The sequence below is a fragment of the Trachymyrmex cornetzi genome, unplaced genomic scaffold (assembly GCF_001594075.2).
Source record: "Trachymyrmex cornetzi isolate Tcor2-1 unplaced genomic scaffold, Tcor1.1 scaffold454, whole genome shotgun sequence".
Lineage (NCBI taxonomy): Eukaryota > Metazoa > Arthropoda > Insecta > Hymenoptera > Formicidae > Trachymyrmex > Trachymyrmex cornetzi.
Window position 1 is genome coordinate 378,976 of NW_017299334.1, and position 24,584 is coordinate 403,559.

At 33.7% G+C, this 24,584-nt stretch overlaps 1 protein-coding gene across 3 annotated transcripts; it reads left to right on the plus strand.

Moving 5' to 3' along the window:
- Nucleotides 1-5,655: 5,655 nt before the first annotated feature.
- LOC108764842 (proline-rich extensin-like protein EPR1) lies at nucleotides 5,656-24,395 on the plus strand. 3 transcript variants are annotated; one of them, XM_018513239.1, is made up of 6 exons: nucleotides 5,656-5,755; nucleotides 21,229-21,383; nucleotides 21,790-21,888; nucleotides 21,919-22,240; nucleotides 22,331-22,765; nucleotides 22,985-24,395. In XM_018513239.1, exons 1-6 carry the CDS (start codon nucleotides 5,753-5,755, stop codon nucleotides 24,158-24,160), a joined length of 2,190 nt encoding a protein of 729 aa, XP_018368741.1. In that variant the 5' UTR covers nucleotides 5,656-5,752; the 3' UTR covers nucleotides 24,161-24,395. The 3 variants fall into 3 exon arrangements, with proteins under 3 accessions (XP_018368741.1, XP_018368742.1, XP_018368740.1); XM_018513240.1 differs by having other exon boundaries at nucleotides 22,601-22,765; XM_018513238.1 differs by having other exon boundaries at nucleotides 21,790-21,887; nucleotides 21,927-22,238; nucleotides 22,284-22,765.
- Nucleotides 24,396-24,584: the final 189 nt, after the last annotated feature.

A 24,584-nucleotide genomic window follows, 5' to 3' on the forward strand; every position in this document is an offset into this window, starting at 1 on the left:
TAACAAAAACGTTTTTACTTGAAATGCGTAAAGTTCAAGGAAATGAAGTTTCACAGAAATAAACAGACTAGAAGAAATATTTAATATCATCCTGTTGTTAAGGATTAATTAATTTACGATTTGACTATACACATAATTAAAGTTTCTTTTTAGTTTCTTCGAACGTCTAAAAAAGATGCATCGGTAACGAACTGGCCACGTCCTTCGGAATTTCCGAATTCGACTTGAGGAATGTGGGACGTAATATATAAAACTATTTAAATGTAAATTCAAATGCATGGTAATTGTTTAAATACGTATTTGGTATCTGAAGGTTAATTTCTCTACTTCTATTTATATTCTTTTAATATTCTTTAAATAATTTGTAATACATATACAAATTTCTCTTGTTTCTATTTTATTAAATTTTTTTGTATAAATTGATTTATGAGAGTAAGAATTAATGCGTCCAAGGATTAATACCGCACCCTCAAACTTTTATGCTCCTCAGAGATGCAATTAAGGATCATTTTTTATCAAGATACGAGACGCCTACGTTCATCGTGGATGTGTTAATGGAAATCAAATTCTTAGAAACTCGTGAAATTTACGTTTCCGAAACACGATTTCACCACGAAATTGTGAAATTTATAGTTCAAGGACGAGACGGAAAACATATTATTCTAATCCTCAAGGTCGCCAGCTAATCTTAATATGAAGATGTAGAATATGCAATAAACCTTGCGAGTGATGAGATCCGTCAATAATATTTTTTCTCGAAAGTAGTGCTCCCCACGTTAGATTCTTTTTTATACACGAAGTGGGTTGACAAATTTATTATTATAAGCGCTAAAAACTTTTTAGGAATTATCCGTCTTTTCGAACGGAGTGTAACCTGATCACAGTGAAGCATATAAAATTATCATAAATTTGCAAAAATTTTAATTTTTGAGATGAATTTATTATTTTTAATAAGTAGTATCACACACGCGCGCGCACACACACACACACACACAGCAGCTGGTTCGTGATTTAGAAACCGATTTTCCTATTCTGTCGAGAGTATACATATATCCCTTTAATGGCTTATCTGCGGAACGTGACGAGCGAAGGTCGCGCGGGCAGCGATCACGACCTTTTCTGCGTTTGTGTCAAGCCCCTTCATTCAGTGAAAAACTAAATACTAAGCGAAAGGTTAACCTCACGAGAAGCGAACTTCATTCATGGATAATTACAATATCCCCGGAATTATCTATCGTACGCTGTTAAACAGAGAAGCATGTAAAAGTGCGGATGTAAGAGCATTGATCAGGAAAAACGTTTCAATTAGCCCTGACGAGAATTAGCCTCAGATGACTAGCAGCGGCAATGTAAGATTACACTGACATAATTTTAACCTTTGTGTGATTACATACTAAAACGTCGAATATAGTAAGAATTAAGAAGAAAAATGCACGGTTTGAAAAATTTAGACGTAAATATTTTTTTTTTTATTTTTATTTTATATATTTAATTATAATTATTTTAACAAATTTCGATTCGCAGTTTTGATTCGGGAAAATTTATAGATGGAAACCTTTTTCCCACGACTATCAGCACCCACGCCTCTGAAATCATCGCGCATGGCCAGTTAACTCGCGATCGGAGAAATTTCTCACGCCGCGCCGCCGAATGGAGGATGCAATCTTTTTTATTCGCGATCATATTTAGCCAATCTACATTAAAAATTTATTAAGTTTTATAACCGCTCATTTGTATCTAATGTGATTTATATTTCGAATGCAATAAAATTAATCTTTTGATTAGTAATGAAGTTTCAATAAAAACGATGTTGCGAACGAGCAAAAATAAGTATATGATGTATTTGTTGTAACCAAAGATTTATAGAGTGTGATAGTAAAAATAAGAAAATTTACAAGAATTAATCAATTACTTTTATAATATGTTGCTTCCTAATTATGCTTATAATTTGCTCTATAAGCATGTTTTATTTAACGCAGAATTTGAGAAAACAAGCTTTTTTACGAAGACTATCCTGATGATAAATCTGGTGGCGTGACACACCGGATGTTTATCTGCTTTTTATTAACGTAATGATTTGCCGACGTTGCAAATCGTTATAAGTTAAAGAAAAAACGAACTAACAGAGTTGAGAGACATACCATCTCCATCGCCAAGATAATTGCATTTCTACGTAATTAGGAATATAACATTTTGCGAAAATTAAACAACTTGGAAGACTTTTTTGTCAATTATACAATATATTCGCCGCTATATACAATAGATATAGTACATAATTATTATTAATCGTAAGTGATCAGAAATAATTAATCTATATATATAATATACACAAAAATTTGAGTAGACCATTTGGGACGCATTCGAAATAGTCCATTCATATATAATAAATCTACATGATACATATATATATATATGTACAATATATAATATATATAAAAGAGTCTTAGTATAATCTAAAAAAAACTATTTATTATATTTGGAACTAATTATTCTTTGCAAAAATGAATAGTTTAACGACCGAATGTGATTTATAATTTTCTGATATCGCAGGTGACTATCACCTTGAAACAAACGCAAAGAGCGTACAGATTGAAGATTTCTCTACACGAGTACTATTCCCGTTAGCAAATAACTCAGGCACTTATTCTAAGTACTTGCGCCACTGGCACTAAACTTTTATTGGACCTCACGGTAGCCGGTGCATCTCCACGCGTAAATGCAAGCTCGCGTAATGTTTGCGATGACCCGCTGATGATCGTTCGAGCATCATTGTATCTAAGCATCTCTAGCCCGATGACGAGTTTACATGACTCAAGAAGAAACATTAATGCGCCTCTTCCTTGCGCAATGAAAAGTCTGTTGGCTTTTTTCGCCACTTTTTCCCCGCATAAATGAAAAGGCGTCGTGTGAAACGTGCATCTTGCATTCAGGTGCACGCCACCCGTGATTTATCACATGAAATCAAATAAAATTATGTTAATAATATAAAGTTGAAAAAATTATGTTAATGAATATAAATGAATTAAATTATATGAAAGTTTTAACATTTGCAAAATTTTATTACAAAATATTAGGAAACTACACACATTAAGTAACATATTTCTTATTTGTGCAGTTATTTTATTACAGAAATTGAAAAATATATATAAAATAAAAATAAAAATATTTGAGAAAGGAGAGGAGTAATATGAACTTTCGGTATTTTAAATTTAAGATGATAAAAAGTAAAAAAATAAACATATGTACATATTTTTAATTTTTTTATTGTAAAGACAATTAAAAAAGTTTTTTACTAAAATTTTACATGGGTATCTTATGTGATACAAAAGATGTCGAGCCGGTATTTCGCACTAACAATAAGTACAATGTAACATATCGTTAGTTTATGGTGCCCATGGCGGTCACCATTCGGTTGCATAAGGCATTTACGTTTGACATCTTAATGGAGAAAATTAAAACCTTGATATATCAGAAGAAGAAATCCAAGAGAGTGATATCAGAGAAAAGAGATGGCCAGAGGATGCCTCTCTCGCTCAATTCAAAACACAAAATTAAATAAGCGTATATAGAACACCAAACAAAAAACTCAGATTATCGTATTTACATTACCTGATTTTTAAGACAATATTAAAACCCTCCAAATAGCACATAACTTAAGTGATGTATCAATCGTATAAAAGAATTGATGTCACTAACTAGCGACAAGTTAAATTCTATAAAATTGCAAATTAATAAAACTGTCTAATATCAAATGATTTTTAGGCCATAACTAAAAGCAGTTAAAAGTTACAGTTTTAATGTGATTTTACGGTAAGAAATGCCTATACGATGAGAGAAATTAGCAGATGAATATCAAAATTTTACCGACAGCTTTCGTCGACGGTCGTAAATTGATTAGTCTTACATCACGCGCAGTCTATAATACTCTTGCGCAATACTAAAATGTCAATAATATCAAAATCCACAAACTGTAAATACGGCCTAGTGAAATGTAAACTCTCATCACCCTCGCTTTACGACGGCAATTAAATTCGATCGGATATATGCACCGGCTCCTACATTACGTTATATTAATCAGAATCAATAGAGATCGGCCTTTGACAGACATACACACGGTAGACATTTACGATAGCAAAGTATGTTACAATCTTCCCAGACCATCCAATCACTTACTGTCGTGGCGGTATTTATCGCCACTTTGAATTACACTCTTACACCTCAAAAACGCGCAAAAAAGTATGTTGCATAATGGAACCGTGAAGTTGATCGTCGCTAGCTGTGGCATGTAATTATTGAAGTGTCCATATGACCCTTCCACCGTTTAATATTACATAGCGAAGCAGATATACATAACGAGACTTGGTTGACATTTAGAAGATACGTGCACGTTAACTGTATTTTGACGGATCACGGTGCGGAAGTTTCAGCGTCCTTGTCTTTCTGCAGAGAAAGGAGAGATGAAAATGTTGTAACCGATTATGTAGTTCAATGACGTCCGATCAAGTACAACTTTATTTATTTTGATTCATTATTTTTACTTATTTAATAATAGCGATTTGTATTAGTAACGTTCTAGGCAACAAATTTTAGTGAATCCTTCAATCAAGGTATGTAAGAAGATTACTTAAATGTAATATTGTGTCACACTATTACATTTGTGATTATTATTACTATTGTAAAATGGTCATATATTGTAAAATTAATTACATTGATTATAAATTTTAATTTTTTTGTCAATAAATTTTATTATTTTAATATATCACTTAAAATTGCACATAAAAAGGCTTTATATAATATCATAATTATTTTCATATATTGCAAAAATATTCAAATTATAGTTATGTATTACATATGTACAACTTGCGTAAATAATTCAAAGCAGAGTTTTTAAAAATTTTAAAGAATATGATTGAATTTTTGAAAAGCATATCCTTTTTTAGGGTGAAAACCCTTACAAAGAACATCTACTTCTTGACAAACAAAATGTTATCAAAATTTATTGTTCAGTGTTATTAACATCAAACTTGCATATATACGACTGTTTTGCGTCTTCTATCAGAATAAGGACATTGCGGAGCTCGTTTTGGCAGTAAACATTGCCATCACTTGCTGCCACCAATTCGCATTTTTTTTAATGCCTATGAGAAATGCATATGCACCAGTCGGCGACTCAAACGTGATATCGGCATTCCTTTTTTTGATCACACACACATTTTTGAGTCTCTCGAAAACATCTCCGGACATTCGCCGACACGCTCTTGGATCAGGGACGAATACGGAGTCCTTCGGCTATTGCCATTCAGCATCCATCGTTCTGTCAGACCTTTGGAATATCGCGGATGGCTCCGTCCTTTTCATGGGATGCTCACTCTCACTTTCTCTCTCTCTCTCTCTCTCTCTCTCTCTCTCTCTCTCTCTGTTTTTCTTCCCCTCTATCCTTTTCCGTCTTTCTTCGGCTCTTTCTCTCCCTCTACCTTTCCAGTCCAACCCCCACCTGTGTATGTGCGTGGAAGTAGAAGAATTACAGCATCCTCCCGCGGACATCTCATGCTTGGCAATAATCATCATGGACCGAACGTTCTGTCCTCCCCACCAGCCAATCAGGTAAATCCTATAAATGCTCTTGGTCGTTCGCAAATGAAGAAGTCACCTCCCGGGACGCTCGCGCTCTCCCGAGTGAGGTATGTGTCCGTTTTGAAGTGTCCGTTTTGTTTTGGTCATCTTCATCGGTGATCAGCGCAGCGATCTAGCCATGGTAAGTAACAGTGTATCACAAATCGTGGACGCAAAAGTGATGTGAGAGAAAATAGGCACAAACGGGAAGGGGCGGTGTACTCGACGCGCGAAGGGGTTGTGGGTCCGTTTTTCATCGGCGAGTGTTCCGGAGAAGTGAGATATAGTGAAGAAATCTAGTGGAAGGTTATAGCTGCTATTTGAGAATAGAGATTGAAAAATTGAACTTTACGCGGTACCCTTCACCGTTCATCTTTCAATCTAATGGTCATGTTATCTTGAAGTTTTTAAAAATTCTTACGTTCTCGTGCAGAACATCGCGGTAATGTTGCATCTCGTGACAGATGAAAACGCAAAAATAAAAGTGATAATCTTGTTGCCATATTTAAATATTTAAAAAAGTTATAAGAGATCAAAATTTGTTAAAAAAAATTGAAACTATCAATTATAAATATATATATAAGTTTAATGAGAAAACTTATGTGTAATAACATTTTAAATTTTCGCTTGAGCAAAATCTTTTACTTTTTGTATAAAATTCCTAAATTTTAAATTCTATTTATTAACTATTCGATATATAATATTTTTTATGTTAATTAAATTTTAAACTAAATTTTAAACTAAATATTTCCCTTGATGTAATGTACAATTCTATTATTTTTTGCTTTATAAGATTTAATTGAAAGTGTTATTTTGAGTGTTGTTAGCTTTTAATATTAAACTCTTTTGATTTTCACAGAAAAAAATGAAGAATTTTTAAAAATATTGTCGAGTATTGTTATATATGTCTTTTTGTGAGATATTTTGTTATATTTCAGTTCCACAGTTAAGTTCCTTTTTTGTCGTGCTGCGATAACGTAAAAAATTCGCCGTAGAAAGTATCGAGCTCAGCGACAGCAAAGATGCAACGATGATAATTTATTCCGCATGCACTCTCGTGACAATGGCGAGAACACCCGGTTGTCTTGGCGACTTCGATTTTCGACTCTTACGAGCGTTACATTCGTCATGTGCACTTTCCTTTCTGTAAAAGAATGTTTTCGTTGATGAGCCTGTCGTTTGGTATTTACACATAAACCCAGTCTTCTCGCGGGAATATAGTGAAACAGCTGTTGCGGCAGGTTGCAAATGTCAAGAGTTATTGTTCCTTAACTTGAAATTCGTTTTGTCCGACATATTTTTTTACAATTTTCTTCATTTTTTCAAATTCCTCCAATAAAAATTTATTTTTTTTTATCAAAACAGATGTAATGAAATTATCACGCAAGTGATAGAGGAATCTAAAGAAGAATGCAGTAGGCAAACTAAAAGTTTTGTTTAATAAAATAGATTGTAATATTTTTTTGAGAATTCAGAAGTTTTGTTATTAAATTAAAAAAGAAAGCGGTAAAGTTAAATTTCGAAACTGCTTAAATTTTAGCGTTAATTAAATATTGTTAGTATCTCTTGTATAATTTGAAAGTTCGACTATACACATATACACATACTGAAAAGAGAATCTTAAGTCGTAGAATTCTGGTGGAAAATAGATAAATCAGTTTTCTATTTAAATCCATTAGAATTTCAATCGAGATAACCGGATGTTCAATTATGATGACCTGCAGAATTTCGGCTAATACGATCAAAATATGCTAGTTTGTCCATTCTCTCAACCAGAAATTTTACTCAGTGCATTAATTAAAACTGTTTATATTTTGTATTAAATTACAAATTAAATAATAAATAAAGAAGAATTGTGGAAACGTTTCTCAAGTATATTTTAAAAGTATAAGCTTTAGTTAGAAGTCCATTAAATGCAAATCTTACGTTCTCTTTGCGTGGAACAATCTTAATACATGAAATTTCTAAAGAACACCATTCACCTAATCCGCCAACTTGTTCACATTTATTAACACAGAAATCATTTTAGATTATTATCTCCTCGGTATGCTTCATGATTACTAAAAACATTCTAAAATAAAAAACGTTATTATTTTAATCCTTTCTCTTACAAGATATATAAAGTTACAACTACTTGAATTGAGTTAGATGTATTGGAAAAAATGTTTGGTTGCATTGATTGAAATTCTGGCTGAAAATAGACAAATCAGAATTTTTTGGTTAAATTTATTATATATAATTCTAGTTGAGATCATCAGAATTTTAACTGGTATAATCAGAATCTTCTGTGGTTCATACATTTTTAACCAAAAATTTTTCTCATTATAACTGAAAAATAATTTATCAGCAATTTATATAATGTTTATATTTCTTCGAATTCCATCGATCGAATTAGAAATATACAATATTCTTGCTAATATGCACTCTGGGAAAAATTTCTGGTCTGAACGAACCAAAAGATTCTGAGCATATTATAATGAGAATTCTAATTATTTTAACTAGCGAATTGTAACAGATTCAATAAAAAAGTTCTGATTGTCCATTTTTTAACCAGAATTTCAATTAATGCAACCAGACTTTTTTTCCAATATGTGGATTAAAATGGGAACGATCATGTAACGAAATAAGTTTTCGTCCGGTAAAGGTCAATCGCGCAGTTTCTGCGCATAAAAAGTCACACGCCAACAAACTGCTCGGTTCGCGTGCCATTAGAGATCTCGAGGATCTCATGGCGTAATACAACCGCGTTCTTCTTCAGCGTCAAATAAGGCACAGTTACGATATCTACACCAGTCTCTCACCGGTTCACGGCCTAGCACGCCTTATGCAAATTAGGTGAATCCGAACAAAGTACGGAAGATACTTGAATTGACGGTAGTTCTTTGGCGGTTTTAATCGCTTTCATTTGCCGACTCTCACTTTTTTCATTCATCTCTTGTTTCTGCTTCAGAATGCAATGTTCTAACATTACACTCGTTATCTATGGTATTTGAAACACGATAATTAAATAAAAGTTAAATTAAAATCCATTTTAAATTGGGATTTTTATTACGGAGTAGTTTTAATATTTAATTTTTCAAAAAATCGCCATTATTATAATTTCACATTGAAAGAAACAAATTGTTGCAATTATAATTTACGTATAATTTATAATCTCTTTTAATTATAATTTATATTAATAGTTCTTTTCATTATATATTTTTTGATAGAATTATAAATATAATTATTACTAACATTTACAGCAAGAATGATTGTAAAATAGAATATCTAACGCTCGCATAATTATTTTACCATACGACTATAATCTCACAAATGCCAAACATTTTTTTCTCAATGCAAATTCTATAACTTTGGACATATAATATTGATAAATTTCTATTACTTATAATATATGTGTACAACATAATACCCTACGAAACCTCTCGGTAGCTAATTTTCAGCCTTCGCGATATAATCTGTTGACTAAATAAAGCCTGTACGTTAACGAGTAACTATCAACAAGTAGCAGGATTAGCGAAATTGTCGTGCAATAGTTTAACACCGGCGCGATGCGATAATTGAAATTCTTGCTCAAGTCAACCAAGGGTTAAAGATCGGCGCAGATTAAAACTTGCATAACTCTATACGTACGTATAATTAATTAGTGTCGTCGTTTAATTGTAAATAAATTTTGATATTATCATAAAATTCAGTATAATTGATTTGGTGACAAAGTAATTTTTAAATTATATTTATGGTATTTGTACATATATATAATACATATGGTATTTGTACATAATACATATGATATTTGTACAGAAATTATGAATGAGAAATATAGATACGTACGTAATAAGATAAATTTTACGTCATTGGCACAATTCTGCATGCGATGCAAAAACATTACATTTATCTGCAATATTCCTCAGCATTTAATATACAAGATAATAGAAACATGTATTCGATCATTAACTGAAAAGCCACGCGAGTCTCGCGTGAAAGATTTTTGCGTCACATTGTAAGAAATATTACGATATTTTCGGATTAATGTATTATCAGAATGACTACGTAAATATTTTCAATGTTTTCTAATTAAATAAATATTTTTTAATTGTTCAAATTATTAATTAAATATAGATATATAATAAAAGAAATATATTAAAACACAAATTAATAAAACTATAGCTTAATTGCCATAACAAAATATGTTATAAGTACTGATTGGCATAACGTAATTAAAAAAAATTAAATCTGTTCCACTGTATGTATAAATTAAATAATTGTGGAGAACAATAACGTCGTTTATTTATACAAATATATATTCAAATTGTAATCTACGATTAACCGATTATGATATTAATTACTCATTTTGTAACGCAATCGTAACTTTCACTGATTTATTCCGTTGCCTCGGCTGAATGTCAATGACTGCGCATCGTTAGCGATCCGCAAAAATGTCGTAATTACTGCCGAAGCATGTGCTCGGCATGTGTTACGCAAACAGATCTTTCACCGCAAGAAGATTTTTTTCTTCTAAATCCCCAAACTATCGTCCATTGACAGAATGATGAATGGTCCTATTAACGATTCGTCACGTTCGAAGATTCGGTATCTTCACGTTTTACTTCGGTGTCTTCACGTTTTAATCGCCATGACAAAACGATTTGTTCGATCGTTGAACTATTAGAGTTAATATATGTTACGCACAAAGGATGAACATAATAAAGATTTAAGCCGGTATTCATAGTCGATTCTTATATTTAAGATCGTCTTAAGTTCAATCTTGAGATGTCATGAACCAATCAGAGAGCCGCATTAGCATCTTAAGACTAAGGGGGTAATATTTCACTAGCTGAAATATTGTCCCAGAGATTATATGATTTCATCTGATTACAAATAATTTTTTTCACTACTATGAAGTAATTTGGTAAAATATACGATTTTATTTAATATTATACAATGATTTCTTGTGATTGCATATATAATTATCGGATTATACATAGAGATTTTATATAAATTTTATAATGATTTCGAAGATTCTGTCCCACGATTACATTAAGTGGTTACCCCCTCGCTTAAGACACTACTTAAGACAGTCTTAAAATAAGAACCGACTATGAATACCAGCCATAGATATTTTTTTATAGAAAGAATAGCTTTGCTGAAGTATTTAAAGATTTAGGTAGATACACATCTAAACATAATTTCTGACTCTTAAAATAATTATGTAGCTCAAAATAAAGTATCAAAATTTTTTACATTATTGTTCAACATGTTTGAATAAATATTTTGATGATTTAACAAAATTATTTTCAGATTCGTATCTAGCTAATTTTTAGACATTTCAGTAAAATTATTTTTTCGATGTACTTATAAAATTATAATCATTTCTTATGTTATAAAATTGATTTTGCATCTGTGGTAAAGTAAAAACTATTTTTGAACACTTTTTTTAAAAATTAATTACTTTGTGAACAGAAACATTAAATATTATATATAATCGATAGTGTGTTATAAGTAACCTTTAAATTAGTATCAATAGGTAGGTCATAGATTGTGAAAGTAATCGGTTCGGTAAACAAGTTGACAACTCATCGCTAATACGAATTAATTAAATCCTTGGAACTCGTGATGGATCATGATAATTTTGAAATTAATTCGACGCAGTCATATTTATGGCTCATCGTCATATCGTATCTCGACATTAAGTAACATGTTAACATGTTAGAAATGTCGGCATTATTTCAATAGTTCACCAAAATGAGAGAACTCTTGATGTCACTTGACCATTTCGGTGACGACCTCCTAAAAATAAATGCACGCCTCTATAATATTTTGCTATTAGTTTAACATATATAAATGCGTGTATTCATTCAAATACGCGTTTTGCAAGGGTCCTCGGAAATCCGCTGACTGTGTATTAATCAGAAAACTCGAGCTTCAATTTTCAAAGGTTATCAAAGAAATTAATCAATGAAACTTATAGAGCTGTTATTATATATATATAATTGAATGATGAAGCTCGAATTTTCTGATTAATACACAGTCAGCGGATTTCCGAGGACGCTTGCAAAACGCGTATTTATTTGATCTCGCAGCAACCTGGAGGTATTAAATTTGTGATTAGATTTGACTTAAATTTATAGTTTATTAGTTACTAAGCAGATATATTAATATGGACAGTGTTTACTTTGAAATTAACTACAGAAATGGATTAACTTATATTAAAGATACCAGAAGGTTTGCAGGTTATCGCCGCGTTTTTGTCCGTTATTAATACCAATGTTTCGTGAATCTTCCTGTTCACTTCATTAGGGCGAGGGGTGCACTGATGCTGAGCTGCTCCTCCGGGAAACTCCCTTTATGGATTAATTTATATTTTGACACATAAAAATTAAAAATTACAAAATGTTATTTGACTTAAGGAATTGGGTTATCATTGCTCCTTTGATTTAACAGCATATTATAATGCAATAACAGTTCATGCTGTGGATGACATAACTTTTAATCGCCCCTCAACTCTCTCTCTCTCTCTCTCTCTCTCTCTCTCTCTCTCTCTCTCTCTTTATTAAAAACTTCAACTTCTAAATTCGAGCTATCAATGCCTGATATAATATCCTCGAAATACAATCTATGATCCTTTGTTGTGAAAGAAATGCAAAGCAGCGTTACGCGATATAGAAAGCGAAACATCTCAGAATCCATCATTACAAGGCCTGATCATTATCTATCAATATCAAACAGTCATTCGTCAACAAGATCCGAACACGAAATCAAGATTTTCGCGATACGAGACGCCATTTCACATTCACATCGTTCGCGTTCGTACGACATGCCAACGTTTATTACATTTATCGAGCACCGTCCTCATCTTCCATATCTTCGCCTCTCGCGTATTCGCGTCGATCAGCCGAACTGCAGCCAAGTAACCGGTTGACACCAGCGATGCCGTTCATTGTGGTATTTTAATTATGTAATAACGGGTCGCTGCGGGACCAAATTGGTCAATAAATTTCAAGATGAGCCCACGTCCTTTCGTAATAACGATAAATACCCAACTGTCCTTTTTCTTCTCCCACCTATTTTTCTCGTCTCGAACCGGACAGAATCGATCTTGCGAGGTCAATCGTTGGTCTGCTTGCGTAATGCAATTATAATGCGGCTCATCATCATCGGCGTGAACTTCTGCCTTTTGGCAGCGGCGAGAAGATTCGATACAAGACTGGATTCTATTTAATTATACCCACAAAAATTCGTGAGATATAAACTCGTCATTATATATTCTCTTATACTAATATTTTTTAGGCTTTCACAGCCGTATCAACCAGTATAATTGTATTATATTAGTCAAACCGACGTTGATGGACCAGCAAAATTGACGTCGATTTATTTAATCATTTTTGACTGAGAAGTCTTCAACTTATATTTTTATTGTAAGATATAAAAAAATTCAAAGTTTTTACTACAATGCCACCGCAACATGAAGCAGTGCTTACATACCGTTACGTCTAATACGAGGAGGAAAGTGGTACTTTTTATGATATGTCCATGACGAATGAATGAGTTACCGCAAGTTTCTTACTATGTAACACGCGATCAGTTAAACGCATATGGAAACATCATGGGGTTGAAAACCAAAGACACAAGTTTTCCGTTTGCACGTACTGATCCGGCTTAGAAAAAAAGGCTCTGTCATGTTAAGCAGTGAAAACAACGTACTACACAGCCGGGACTTTTGTCGGCGTTTAACAATAGCTTCGTCAGTCTTTCCGAGCCGCGTTGTTCTTCGACGACAGAGACGTGACGCCTCGCCGTATGTAGAAAGTAATTACAAGTTGCAGGTGCAATAAGACGCCGGCGATTATGGGAGGCTTCATACTTTCATAGATTGCGTAGTAATTAATATTGACTGGTTATTAATGAACAAATAATTAATAATGACGCGTAAATATCAGTTGATGCAATATCTATCTTTGCTCATTTGTTACTATATATTGATGTATGTATAATATATTAATATATGATAAGTATATGTAACTTGGAATATCTGGAGAATTGTAAATTACTACAGCAAATTACTGAAGTATACATTACTCTAATTAAAAAGAAAGCGTCGCAGAAAAAGGCTAATAAAATTTTTTACAAATTTGTGAAGCTAAATTAGGTCAAATAGGTAAGAATCGTATTTGTAATGTAGTCTCTTTACGTGTTTCTTAAATCTGATAATTATACACCAAAAAATGATTTTGCTGAAATATCTAGAAATTTAGCTACATATAGAAAAGAATTTTGCTGGATGATTAACCCTTACCGTACTAATATGGGTAACTAGTGACCGAGCAATTCCTGTTCGTGCAAGTTTCTTTGAGTCTTTCGATAATTATAAATTATACTACATTTTATTATTTTCCAAAATAAAGAGTCAATATTTATTCTAGAAAGTTGAAAGTATCGTTAATGAATTTTTAGAGATTTTTAAAATTATTTTGAAGAAGTGAAAAAACGAAGAGATTTGAAGTGACCCTTAATGGTATGGATGAGGCACCAAATTGTAGATGGTATGGTAAGGATTAAAATAATTACGTAAGATTCTAAAGCATGATAAGTCATACTGCAAAAAGTTTGGACTAGCAACCAGATTGATCGTTCTACACAATTATTTTGATGTTTACAAAATTATTATTTAAATCTGTCTAGCTAAATTTTTAGATACTTTATCAAAACGTCCTCTCTGTATAAATAAAAAAAAATTTATAAAATTTACATATTTCATAATATTTTCTCAATTTTACTTATTTTATTCGTCATTTCGTTATTATGCGTAACATAATATCTAAAGTCGTGACTTTTAGAAATATGACACAATCAAGTGGAGATTACGCTAATCGATACAAACATTTATCATCGTTGAGTGAGATAATTGGAAAGCATCTGTCCTGAAGGCTTTAACCGTGCTTTGTTAGTACTAGTAAGACGTAACTTACTGGCGGTTCGCACGAATTATGCAAGATACTATATTTGCACCTTATAAGGTTGACCCGGCTATATACGCTCATCCATTGAACGCACACTTATTAAGCCTGTTTCGCTAAGAGGAGTCTGCCGTATTAAGCCAAACCCGACAAATTGCTTTCTCCACGGTTAACGTCCACCAACTACGGCGCGATTCGCAGTCTGAGTGTCGTATGCGAATTATGGCACCTGCTTTTTTTCTGTCAAGGATGAGCGTTACGTAGAGAATCGATCCCTCTTGCGAAATGGAATTCTTCCCGAATATCATGTTGTTCTGAAACTGTTGTATTGTGATACACACACACACGCGCGCGCACACACACGCACATACACAATAACTTTATTGAAATATAATATATGATCGAGAAATGTTTTATACAAACAAAGTAATAGAATAACACTTCAAAATATAAGACATCAGTAATAATGCTACTTATGGGCAATAGATTCTTCATATATTTAACCCTTACCGTACCATCTACAATTTGGTGCCTCATCCATACCATCAAGGATCACTAGAATGTCTTCGTTTTTTTCACCTCTTCAGATAATTCAAAAAATTTCTAAAAATTCACCAACATACTTTCAACTTTCTAAAATAAATATTAACTCTTTATTTTGGAAAATAATAAAATGTAGTATAATTTATAATTACCGAATGACTCAAAGAAACTTGCACGAACAGGAATCGCTCGGTCACTAGTTACTCAAATTAGTACGGTAAGGGTTAATACATAACAATACATTAAAGAAAGACATGATTTTTAAGAAAAACAAGAATACAACTTTATATGTATATGTAGTAACGCATATACATTCCACTTTACTTTAATTTCTTCTTCTTCTTCTTCTTCTTCTTCTTCTTCTTCTTATCTCTGATAGTTAGGTCTCTGATCTACACCTCTTTCATATGCTTGAGGTGCGCACGCTGATTATTCAATTGCCACGAGCATATTACTTTAATTTATTTTACATTAATATATATATGTATATATATATATATATACACTTATTTATTTATGCATATTATGTTTACATTTTGTCTAATTTTTACATAAACGATTATATGAAATATTACATTAACTTTTCCGGATTCCTTTTAGCACGCGCTATACTATATATTTGTTACATTATCTGCTTTCGTAATATATGCTGTAATAGACGAATACTAATGATACAGCTTCATGAACCAGCTGTTATAAATGGTCATATAATCAAGAAATGAGGATTATTAACTTGTGAACTTATTGTTGAATTTCTTTACTGTCCGTTTTTTACAGTCAATATTCCATCAATAATGTAATTATATATTAATGAACACTATTGATTCGATAATCCGCTATTACAAAATATGTAATGTGACTACTGGTTAGACATTACCAGGACTTTTTATTGCCCACATGCATACATTCCTTACGCGAACATCATTCAGAATATTAATTCGACAATATTCCGATGTAACCTCTTTAGATATTAACAGCTTCTGTTAAATCCTTGACATTTATTTAACGGGATAGGTTACTACATAATTTGCATATAAAATTCGACAAATATTCGAAAACACTACTGAAATAGAATCTACGTTCATGAAAGTTATAAATTTGTTAAATTCTTAGAATAGGATTTAATTAAAGTCTCATAAAGATTTTTCGTGTTTTAAATCACCTTCGACATTTACGGAAATTAATATAAATCTTTTATTAAGCAATTATTATATCAACTGAAATTTTAATACCCTGGGGTTATATAGAAAGTTTTTAATTGCTTGTCGTTTTTAATTATTATAATAAAATCTACTTCTGCAAATGGCGTGTGCAACACTTTCTGGAGGGCCTTTTTATTTATCCGTGCAATTTTCTCAGAAAGGTCCGCACAAAAGAAATTCTATACCTTTGGCGATTACACCTCGCGATTTGATCGACTATTTTCCGTGTGTCCATTAGCGACAGTCGCGTGATTAAAGATTTTAACACTCGATTGCGTTGCGTAATACATTTTGTACTTTACACGATCCATACATCGACCCAATGAGAAAAAGGCCATCGAAGTCCATGTCGCTTATCGGCCGACATCTCGCGGACTCTCGCTTTCTCCAAATGTAAATGAAATATCTAAAGATACTTTGTGAGAGTGATCGATTGTTTACTTAATCTACACGGATCGCACCTATCGCATAGCGCTGAACAAATTAGGATAAGCATACTACCGGGTGTCCGCACTTATTATGCTCTAATAATTGCCCTACTTGTCACGTGCAGCGAGAGAATCGTTTGAGATAAAAATGATGCGCGCGTGTACCTGCACAACGGAGTTTCGAAAGCTTCTTTACGTGTTATTGCGTTGCGTTTTAAATTTAAATGATCCCTCAAGACTCTTGAGAAAGCGCAGCCTCCTCCTCTTTCTTAAAGTCTTTTGAGCATCCTACAGTTGCAAGAATAAGATGATTACTCATGTCACCGGTAAATGTTTTGCAAATAAATCCCGTCATAAATTCCATCAAAGATAACTTCTAGCATTCTGCGGGAGCAAAGAGGGAAGGGATGGTCTATACCTTGCAAATCACGGTTCTGTCTTTTTCACGAAATAATATTTCGCAGACAGTTGCAAGACACTTTGCAAGAATATTGTTCGCGAGTCCCTTTACATTTACATAACTGTGTAATTTTCAGAGAGACTTGAACTTATACCGGCTTCAATAAAACGGACACTTCCTATACGGAATTTTCATTTACATAATAATGATGTTCTACTCGGATCAGTCTTCTGGATCAGTTTAATGAATGCCTTGAGGAGGGATGTGTGTGTGTGTGTGTGTATTCTTGTCACGACACGAGTTCATGATTAGCCATTTTAGAACAAATAAACAATTAAATATGTTAAACAAGGGTATAAATAAAATTAATTTAAAACTATATATTTAAAATTAACAAACTCAAATTTTACTGCAAATTAATTTGATAAGATTATTTTAAATGTGATATAAAATATAATATAGATCTCTCTTAGTTTCAGGGTTGGTAAAAAACATGTTTTAAACGTGTTTTAAACAGTTTAAAACATACTTAATTGATGTTTTTAATATGTTTTAAATATGTTTTTTTTTATAGTACTGTTCAAAGCATATTTGAAGCATTAAAAACATATTCAAGAAGAAACATAATATGTTTTATTCTTAAAAAAAAACATTAGTCTTTACCAACCCTGCTTAGTTTAAATAAAAAATTATGTTTATAAATGAACTTGGTTCAACACACCATGAAATCTTTAAATAATAGTTTTGCATAAGCAACAAAAATCTATTTGAGATCATAAGTTGCCATTGACTCATTCTACATGGTTGTTAAAATTCTTGTGATTTTTGTGCCGCCACAAGCAAGAAAGAATTCTCTGTTGTTAGTACAAAAGGGTTCCTGCAACGACATGTTACGATAAGAACCTGTTTAAAGCAAATATGGTAAAGGCCAAAGGTGGAACAGATATATTGAAGAGTTAAAATAGACATAATCGATTAACTTAGATGATGCCACAAAGATATTATCAGGGAGGTGTAGAAATAATCTGATAGCCATGTTGTTTCTTATAATATCAATCTTTAATTTAACAATGTATTATATTTTATAACAAGCTTCCTTCTGAATTACAAAAGTTTAGCTTGCAATATTTTGCTCCAAACTGTTTACAATGAGCTCTGATTTAAAGTAACCATTATTTCTTTGATTTTTTATCAATTTTTGTTTTTAAATAAGTTATTATAAATTTAAATGCTTTATATTTTTATCAGTTTATGTAGGACATATTTGATGATTATATATTTTGTGCGAGTCTTATTGTATATCATTATGCATGTAGCTCTTTTCAAATAATAATAATTATTAAAAATATTTACACATTAGTTATAGTTTCTGCACTTCTTTTATAATAATTTTATTACATGTACTGTGTTGTAAATGTGACATTATACACGATGTTGCTTACATGTTTAACTCTAATAAACGTTACGATTCCATAACTATAGAGCAATTAGAAAGGAACTATGTAAAACATATGAAAGTCGATGTCCAAACTACGTGTTACATATCATAAATCTTTCATAAATTTTGTATTGTTATTTTTATTGTTATACAGTATTTAAACATTTATTTTAAAAAATAATATAAGAAAAAAGGCTCAAATAATTTATAAAATTAATAATAAGTATAGGGCTAGGTCTTAAATGCTGTGTTATTAAAAAAGTTTATTATCACAAATGTTTCGACTTTAATTGGGTCATTTTCAATGTTAAACTTAATATAATTTAAAATCAACGACTCATTTGAAAGACATAACAATAACTTGACGAAATACATGATATGATTTAGACAATAACTATAATAATTTATAAAATTCATCGTTGTGTGTGTACAATATCGTTATGAATGGTTGTGAGCATTATTCAATATATAAATGTGTTGTGTGTGTGAAAACATAGATATTGCATTGTTTGAGTAAGAACGTGAAAATGTATACATTACAATGCATAGTGGTCATCAACGGCTATCCTATAAAGTGATCTTAAAGACGCAATTGCAAAGGTTCAGAGTTGCACTCTTAAACTGACAAATGAACTACTAATAAATAATCTCTTTAGAAAAGACATATCTAATCTGATCAGATTATAATAATATATCCACATTTTCACGTTCTTATCCGAATAATGCAGTATCTATGTTTTCACGTTTATACATTGAATAATACTCACAACCATCCATAACGATATTGTACATACACAACGATGAATTTTATATATTATTACAATTACTGTTTAAATCATATCATGTGTTTTGTCAAGTTATTGCCTTTCAAATGAGTCATTGATTTTAAATTGTATCAAATTTAACATTAAGAATGACCCAATTAGGGTCGAACCTTTTGTGATAATAAACTTTTTTATTTTTTAATAACACAGCATTAAAACCTGACTTGGCTCGTAGCCCTATACTTATTACTTATTTTAATATCTATACATTCGCTTCTGATTCTGTGAGCCCACAAAATCGGAATATTAATTTGGAATCTTTTTAATGGAAATATTAGAAAATTAAAAACGTTCAATTCGCTAAGAACTTTTCAGATATGCATTATTCTAATAAAACAACATTCTCAAAATTCTTTTGATAAATTCTCCACAAACTTCTATTTATTTATGCGTTATTTAAAGTTACCTTTAATTAGATTGTAATTATACGTTGAGAATCAAAAACTTTAATTATAAAATCGTAAATTTTATTTTTTTTAAATCTTATTACGTTATGAACTTTAGGACGATAGGACATTTGCCACGATTTCATAATCTATATCGTTTCTTTGACAAACCGACTTCAGCACTTGTATACACTAAGCAAGATACAAGGGAGAGGCTATCTTTTTCTCGTGGCGCACGCGCTGCTATCTTTCAATATAAATTATAAAGCTAAAGGTCACCGGACGCGCTCCTTCAAGACAGGATTATCGTTCGTCGAACACAGATGCCGTCGCGAACAGTTACGGCTATTTAATTCGTCAGTCAGAAGTGCCAGTTGAATCTGATGAAATGAAACATGCTGCACCTTTGAACTCATTAATGAGACCATATCTCGACTTGCTAGTGCCAGATTATCCATACATATTAAAGAAACAAATAAACATATTGTTACAGAAAAACATTTTTGTTGTAATATAACAAAGAATTTAAATATAAAATATGTTGTATACTAAATATACCAAGTACAAAAATTAAATAAGAAAAGAAACGAGAAATTAAATATAAAAATAAAAACAGCATACTAAAAATATTTAATTTTATAAATATCAAACAATAAAATCCAATACAATAAATATATATTATAAAATCTACATTAAAAAGCGTTTATAATAGTTAATGCTTAATTGTTTAAAATGAAGCACGTGCTTTGCAGTAAAAATTTACATATACATATACATATATATATATATATATATATATACATAATAGGAAGCACGCATAATTGTAACAAATGACACCGTTTGCATCATCAAACATTAATCAATGAGAAGACGATACACCATATTCTATACTCGCAAACCTTTCACGATCATCATCGTCATATTACATAGCGCCTTGTGGCCGAGATGCGTTATGTAAGATCACCGTAGGTGAAGCGTGAGATTATCCCACGGAGATGATCTTCGACACATTATAATATATATTAAGGTTGCATACGTGAATGCTTGACTAATTACTACGGGAAAGAGTAAATAAAGTGATTTTTATTTACTTTTTTTATTAACGATCTTTGGCGCGATAATTATCTAGGAAGCAATTAAAGCAAAAAATATTTCTAATGATAGTTATCATTAATCAAATATACATGTAAACATAACCAAGTTAATTTTTATCATAGACATAGTAGATACATCGAATATGTCGTACGTGTGAGAGAGAAACAACTCAAATCTTTTTTCTCTCTTTAACAGATAGAGAACTATCTTCTAACAGAAAAAAAGAAAAATTTAAGTTGTGTTCTCTCTTTCTCATTTACGGGCTACCGTAAACCATTGCTTGGTCGTAATGGTATGCTTGATCTGTACTGTGTCTACGGTAAAATTTTAATAAAAGTTGTATTACAGTGGAAGCTGCTGTGGGCGGCCATTCTGGTGGCCGTGCTCTCCACGTGTCATACAGATGCAAACCGTGAGAGAAGCAAACGTGCAATAGAAAACAGCCCACAGTTCCAGGGTTATAATTATGAGCCACCATCTAAACCTTTCACTTTACCCCCTCCGTAAGTAGTAAAAAATCTGAAAATCCTAAAATACTTATACATATAAATATCAGTTTTGATACATATATAGAGAAAAGTCACCGTTACTAACATAGATCTTCTAAAGATACATCCTTTATCTTGTTGTTTAAATTATGAAAAAGTTAATTACTTCAAATTCGACGCAATATTATAATAATTATTATATTATCTAAAAACACTTTCTTATTTGTAATATATATTATGTTCCTAAAGTTTTATTTTTAAGAAATATCCAGAAACAAGATGGTATGATATCGGGGACTTTCCTCTAACTATCAATCTGATTAGATTTGTCTTTAAAAAGTTTTATTTGTGATCAAGCTATATTTATGTAATAATAACTAATAATTTCTCATCAAACACATATCTATGATTACGTTGACAGAGTGACGTCACGGACAAGCATAATAACATTTAGGCCAACGACGGTGACATTACCACCATATACTTATACAACTCCAAGAGTTCAGACAACGGTAAGAACGCCACCGCCACCGCCACCGCCACCACCAAGAACGCCACCGCCACCACCAAGAACATCAACATATGTGGTAACACAGGGATATACATATACAACCCCGAGAACTCCATTCCCGACACCGCCTAGAACACCACCACCGCCGCCTAGAACACCGCCACCAAGAACACCACCGCCGCCGCCTAGAACACCACCACCAAGAACACCTCCAGTAACAAGCGGAGGATACGTTTATACAAGTCCAAGTACAGAATTTACATTGCCGCCGAAAACATCGCCACCAAGAACCGTGCCGCCACCAACTTCTCCACCGCGAACACTACCACCATATATACCACCTGTGAAGACTCCACCACCATACACAAGGCCTCCATACACACCACCTCCACAAACTCCTCCACCAAGAACGCCACCACCATATATACCACCCCCACAAACCCCTCCACCGAGAACGCCTCCACCATACACAAGGCCCCCATACACACCGCCTCCACAAACTCCTCCACCAAGAACGCCACCACCATATATACCACCCCCACAAACCCCTCCACCGAGAACGCCTCCACCATACACAAGGCCCCCATACACACCGCCTCCACAAACTCCTCCACCAAGAACGCCACCACCATATATACCACCCCCACAAACCCCTCCACCGATAACGCCTCCACCATACACAAGGCCCCCATACACACCGCCTCCACAAACCCCTCCACCGAGAACGCCTCCACCATATACAAGGCCCCCATACACACCGCCTCCACAAACTCCTCCACCGAGAACGCAGCCACCATACACAAGACCCCCATACACACCACCTCCACAAACTCCTCCACCCAGAACACCACCACCATATTTACCACCTGTGAAGACTCCACCACCATACACAAGGCCCCCATACACACCACCTCCACAAACTCCTCCACCGAGAACACCGCCACCATACACGAGGCCCCCATACACACCTCCGCAAACCCCTCCACCGAGAACGCCTCCACCATACACAAGGCCCCCATATACACCACCTCCACAAACTCCTCCACCGAGAACGCCGCCACCATACACGAGGCCCCCATACACACCTCCGCAAACCCCTCCACCGAGAACGCCTCCACCATACACAAGGCCCCCATATACACCGCCTCCACAAACTCCTCCACCGCGAACACCACCACCATATTTACCACCTGTGAAGACTCCACCACCATATACAAGGCCTCCTTACACACCACCTCCACAAACTCCTCCACCGAGAACGCCGCCACCATACACAAGGCCTCCATATACTGCGCCTCCACAAACTCCTCCACCGAGAACGCCGCCACCATACACGAGGCCCCCATATACACCTCCTCCGCAAACTCCTCCACCAAGAACACCGCCACCGTATATTCCGCCTCCTCAAACTCCTCCACCGAGAACGCCGCCGCCATATGTACCGCCCCCACAAACTCCTCCACCAAGAACACCACCCCCAAGAACACCACCACCTCCTCCACCTCCACTTAAAACCGCACCTTCTTATTTACCTCCACCTCCAACTAGACCTTCTTATGTACCACCAAGGACAACAACACAAGGACCTATAGAATATGAAGCTGGATCATTCGATACTGAATTTGGAAGGTATACTACGAAAACATCTACTCGTTTTACCACAAGACCTACGCCAAGAATTACTACACAATATATTACTCGACCTACTCCTCGAATCAGTACGCGAGTCACTGCTCAGCCATCTACTTACCTTCCGCCTTACTCTGAGCCATCCACCAGATATATCCCAACTGTACACACGATTCCCACGACCAGATACACTCCACCGACGACTGGATACACTCCACCCACGACCAGAACTCCACCCACCTCCAGATACACTCCACCCACGACCAGATACACAACCTACACTCCAATTACAACCAGATATACTCCAATACAAGATACCACTACAAGATATACTCCATCTATAAGAACGACATTTTCGAGTAGCACGTATAGTCAGACTACCCCTGTCTATTCGTCGACCACTCCGTCAACTTTTACTCCAACTCGACCGCCACCGTATCTTCCGCCGTCAAGCCCAAGACCAGTATATCCAACCGTGACGCCGCCGCCGCCACCTGAACCTATTTTCAGCATTACACCCAGCACGCCAACTTTACCGCCACCAACCGGAAGGCCTGCACCACCTCCAACACTGCCGCCTACAACACCCAGGCCAACTTTAGGATATAATTACCCGATTCCCGACATTCCGTTTGAAACTCGCAAACGATGAAAATAACATGGGCTGACAGGAGTAGCTTATATCGCGTTACCGATTACCGAAATCTTAAATATTAGTATGCGTAATATTAATATTAGCAAAGATGATTTAATGGCCGATATAGGTAACGCTGAATCCTTCGCCAGACATTTTGACAGTATCACCTTTTTTATATATCGATCATTTTGGCCACACTATTCTCTCTAAATAAGAATTTGGTCGGCCAACGAACGAATGTCTCTTTACATATGTAATAAGTATAGAAAAGAAATAAAAATTTTTAGATAAATGTATTTACATACCTTTCCACTTTAACGTAAAATGTGTTTTTAATTTGATACAAAAAACACATCGAAATTAGAAATAATTTTCAAATGTTGCGTATTTTACATTTTATAAAATTCAGCGATGCATTTAACGTGAAAATAAGGTATAT

What these genes read in the sequence shown, in the direction of transcription:
- LOC108764842 (XM_018513238.1), top strand. An exon ending in CCTTTCACTTTACCCCCTCC is followed by an intron (nt 21,384 to 21,789) that starts GTAAGTAGTAAA and finishes TTACGTTGACAG; the next exon opens with AGTGACGTCACGGACAAGCA. An exon ending in ACCTGTGAAGACTCCACCAC is followed by an intron (nt 22,239 to 22,283) that starts CATACACAAGGC and finishes AAACTCCTCCAC; the next exon opens with CAAGAACGCCACCACCATAT.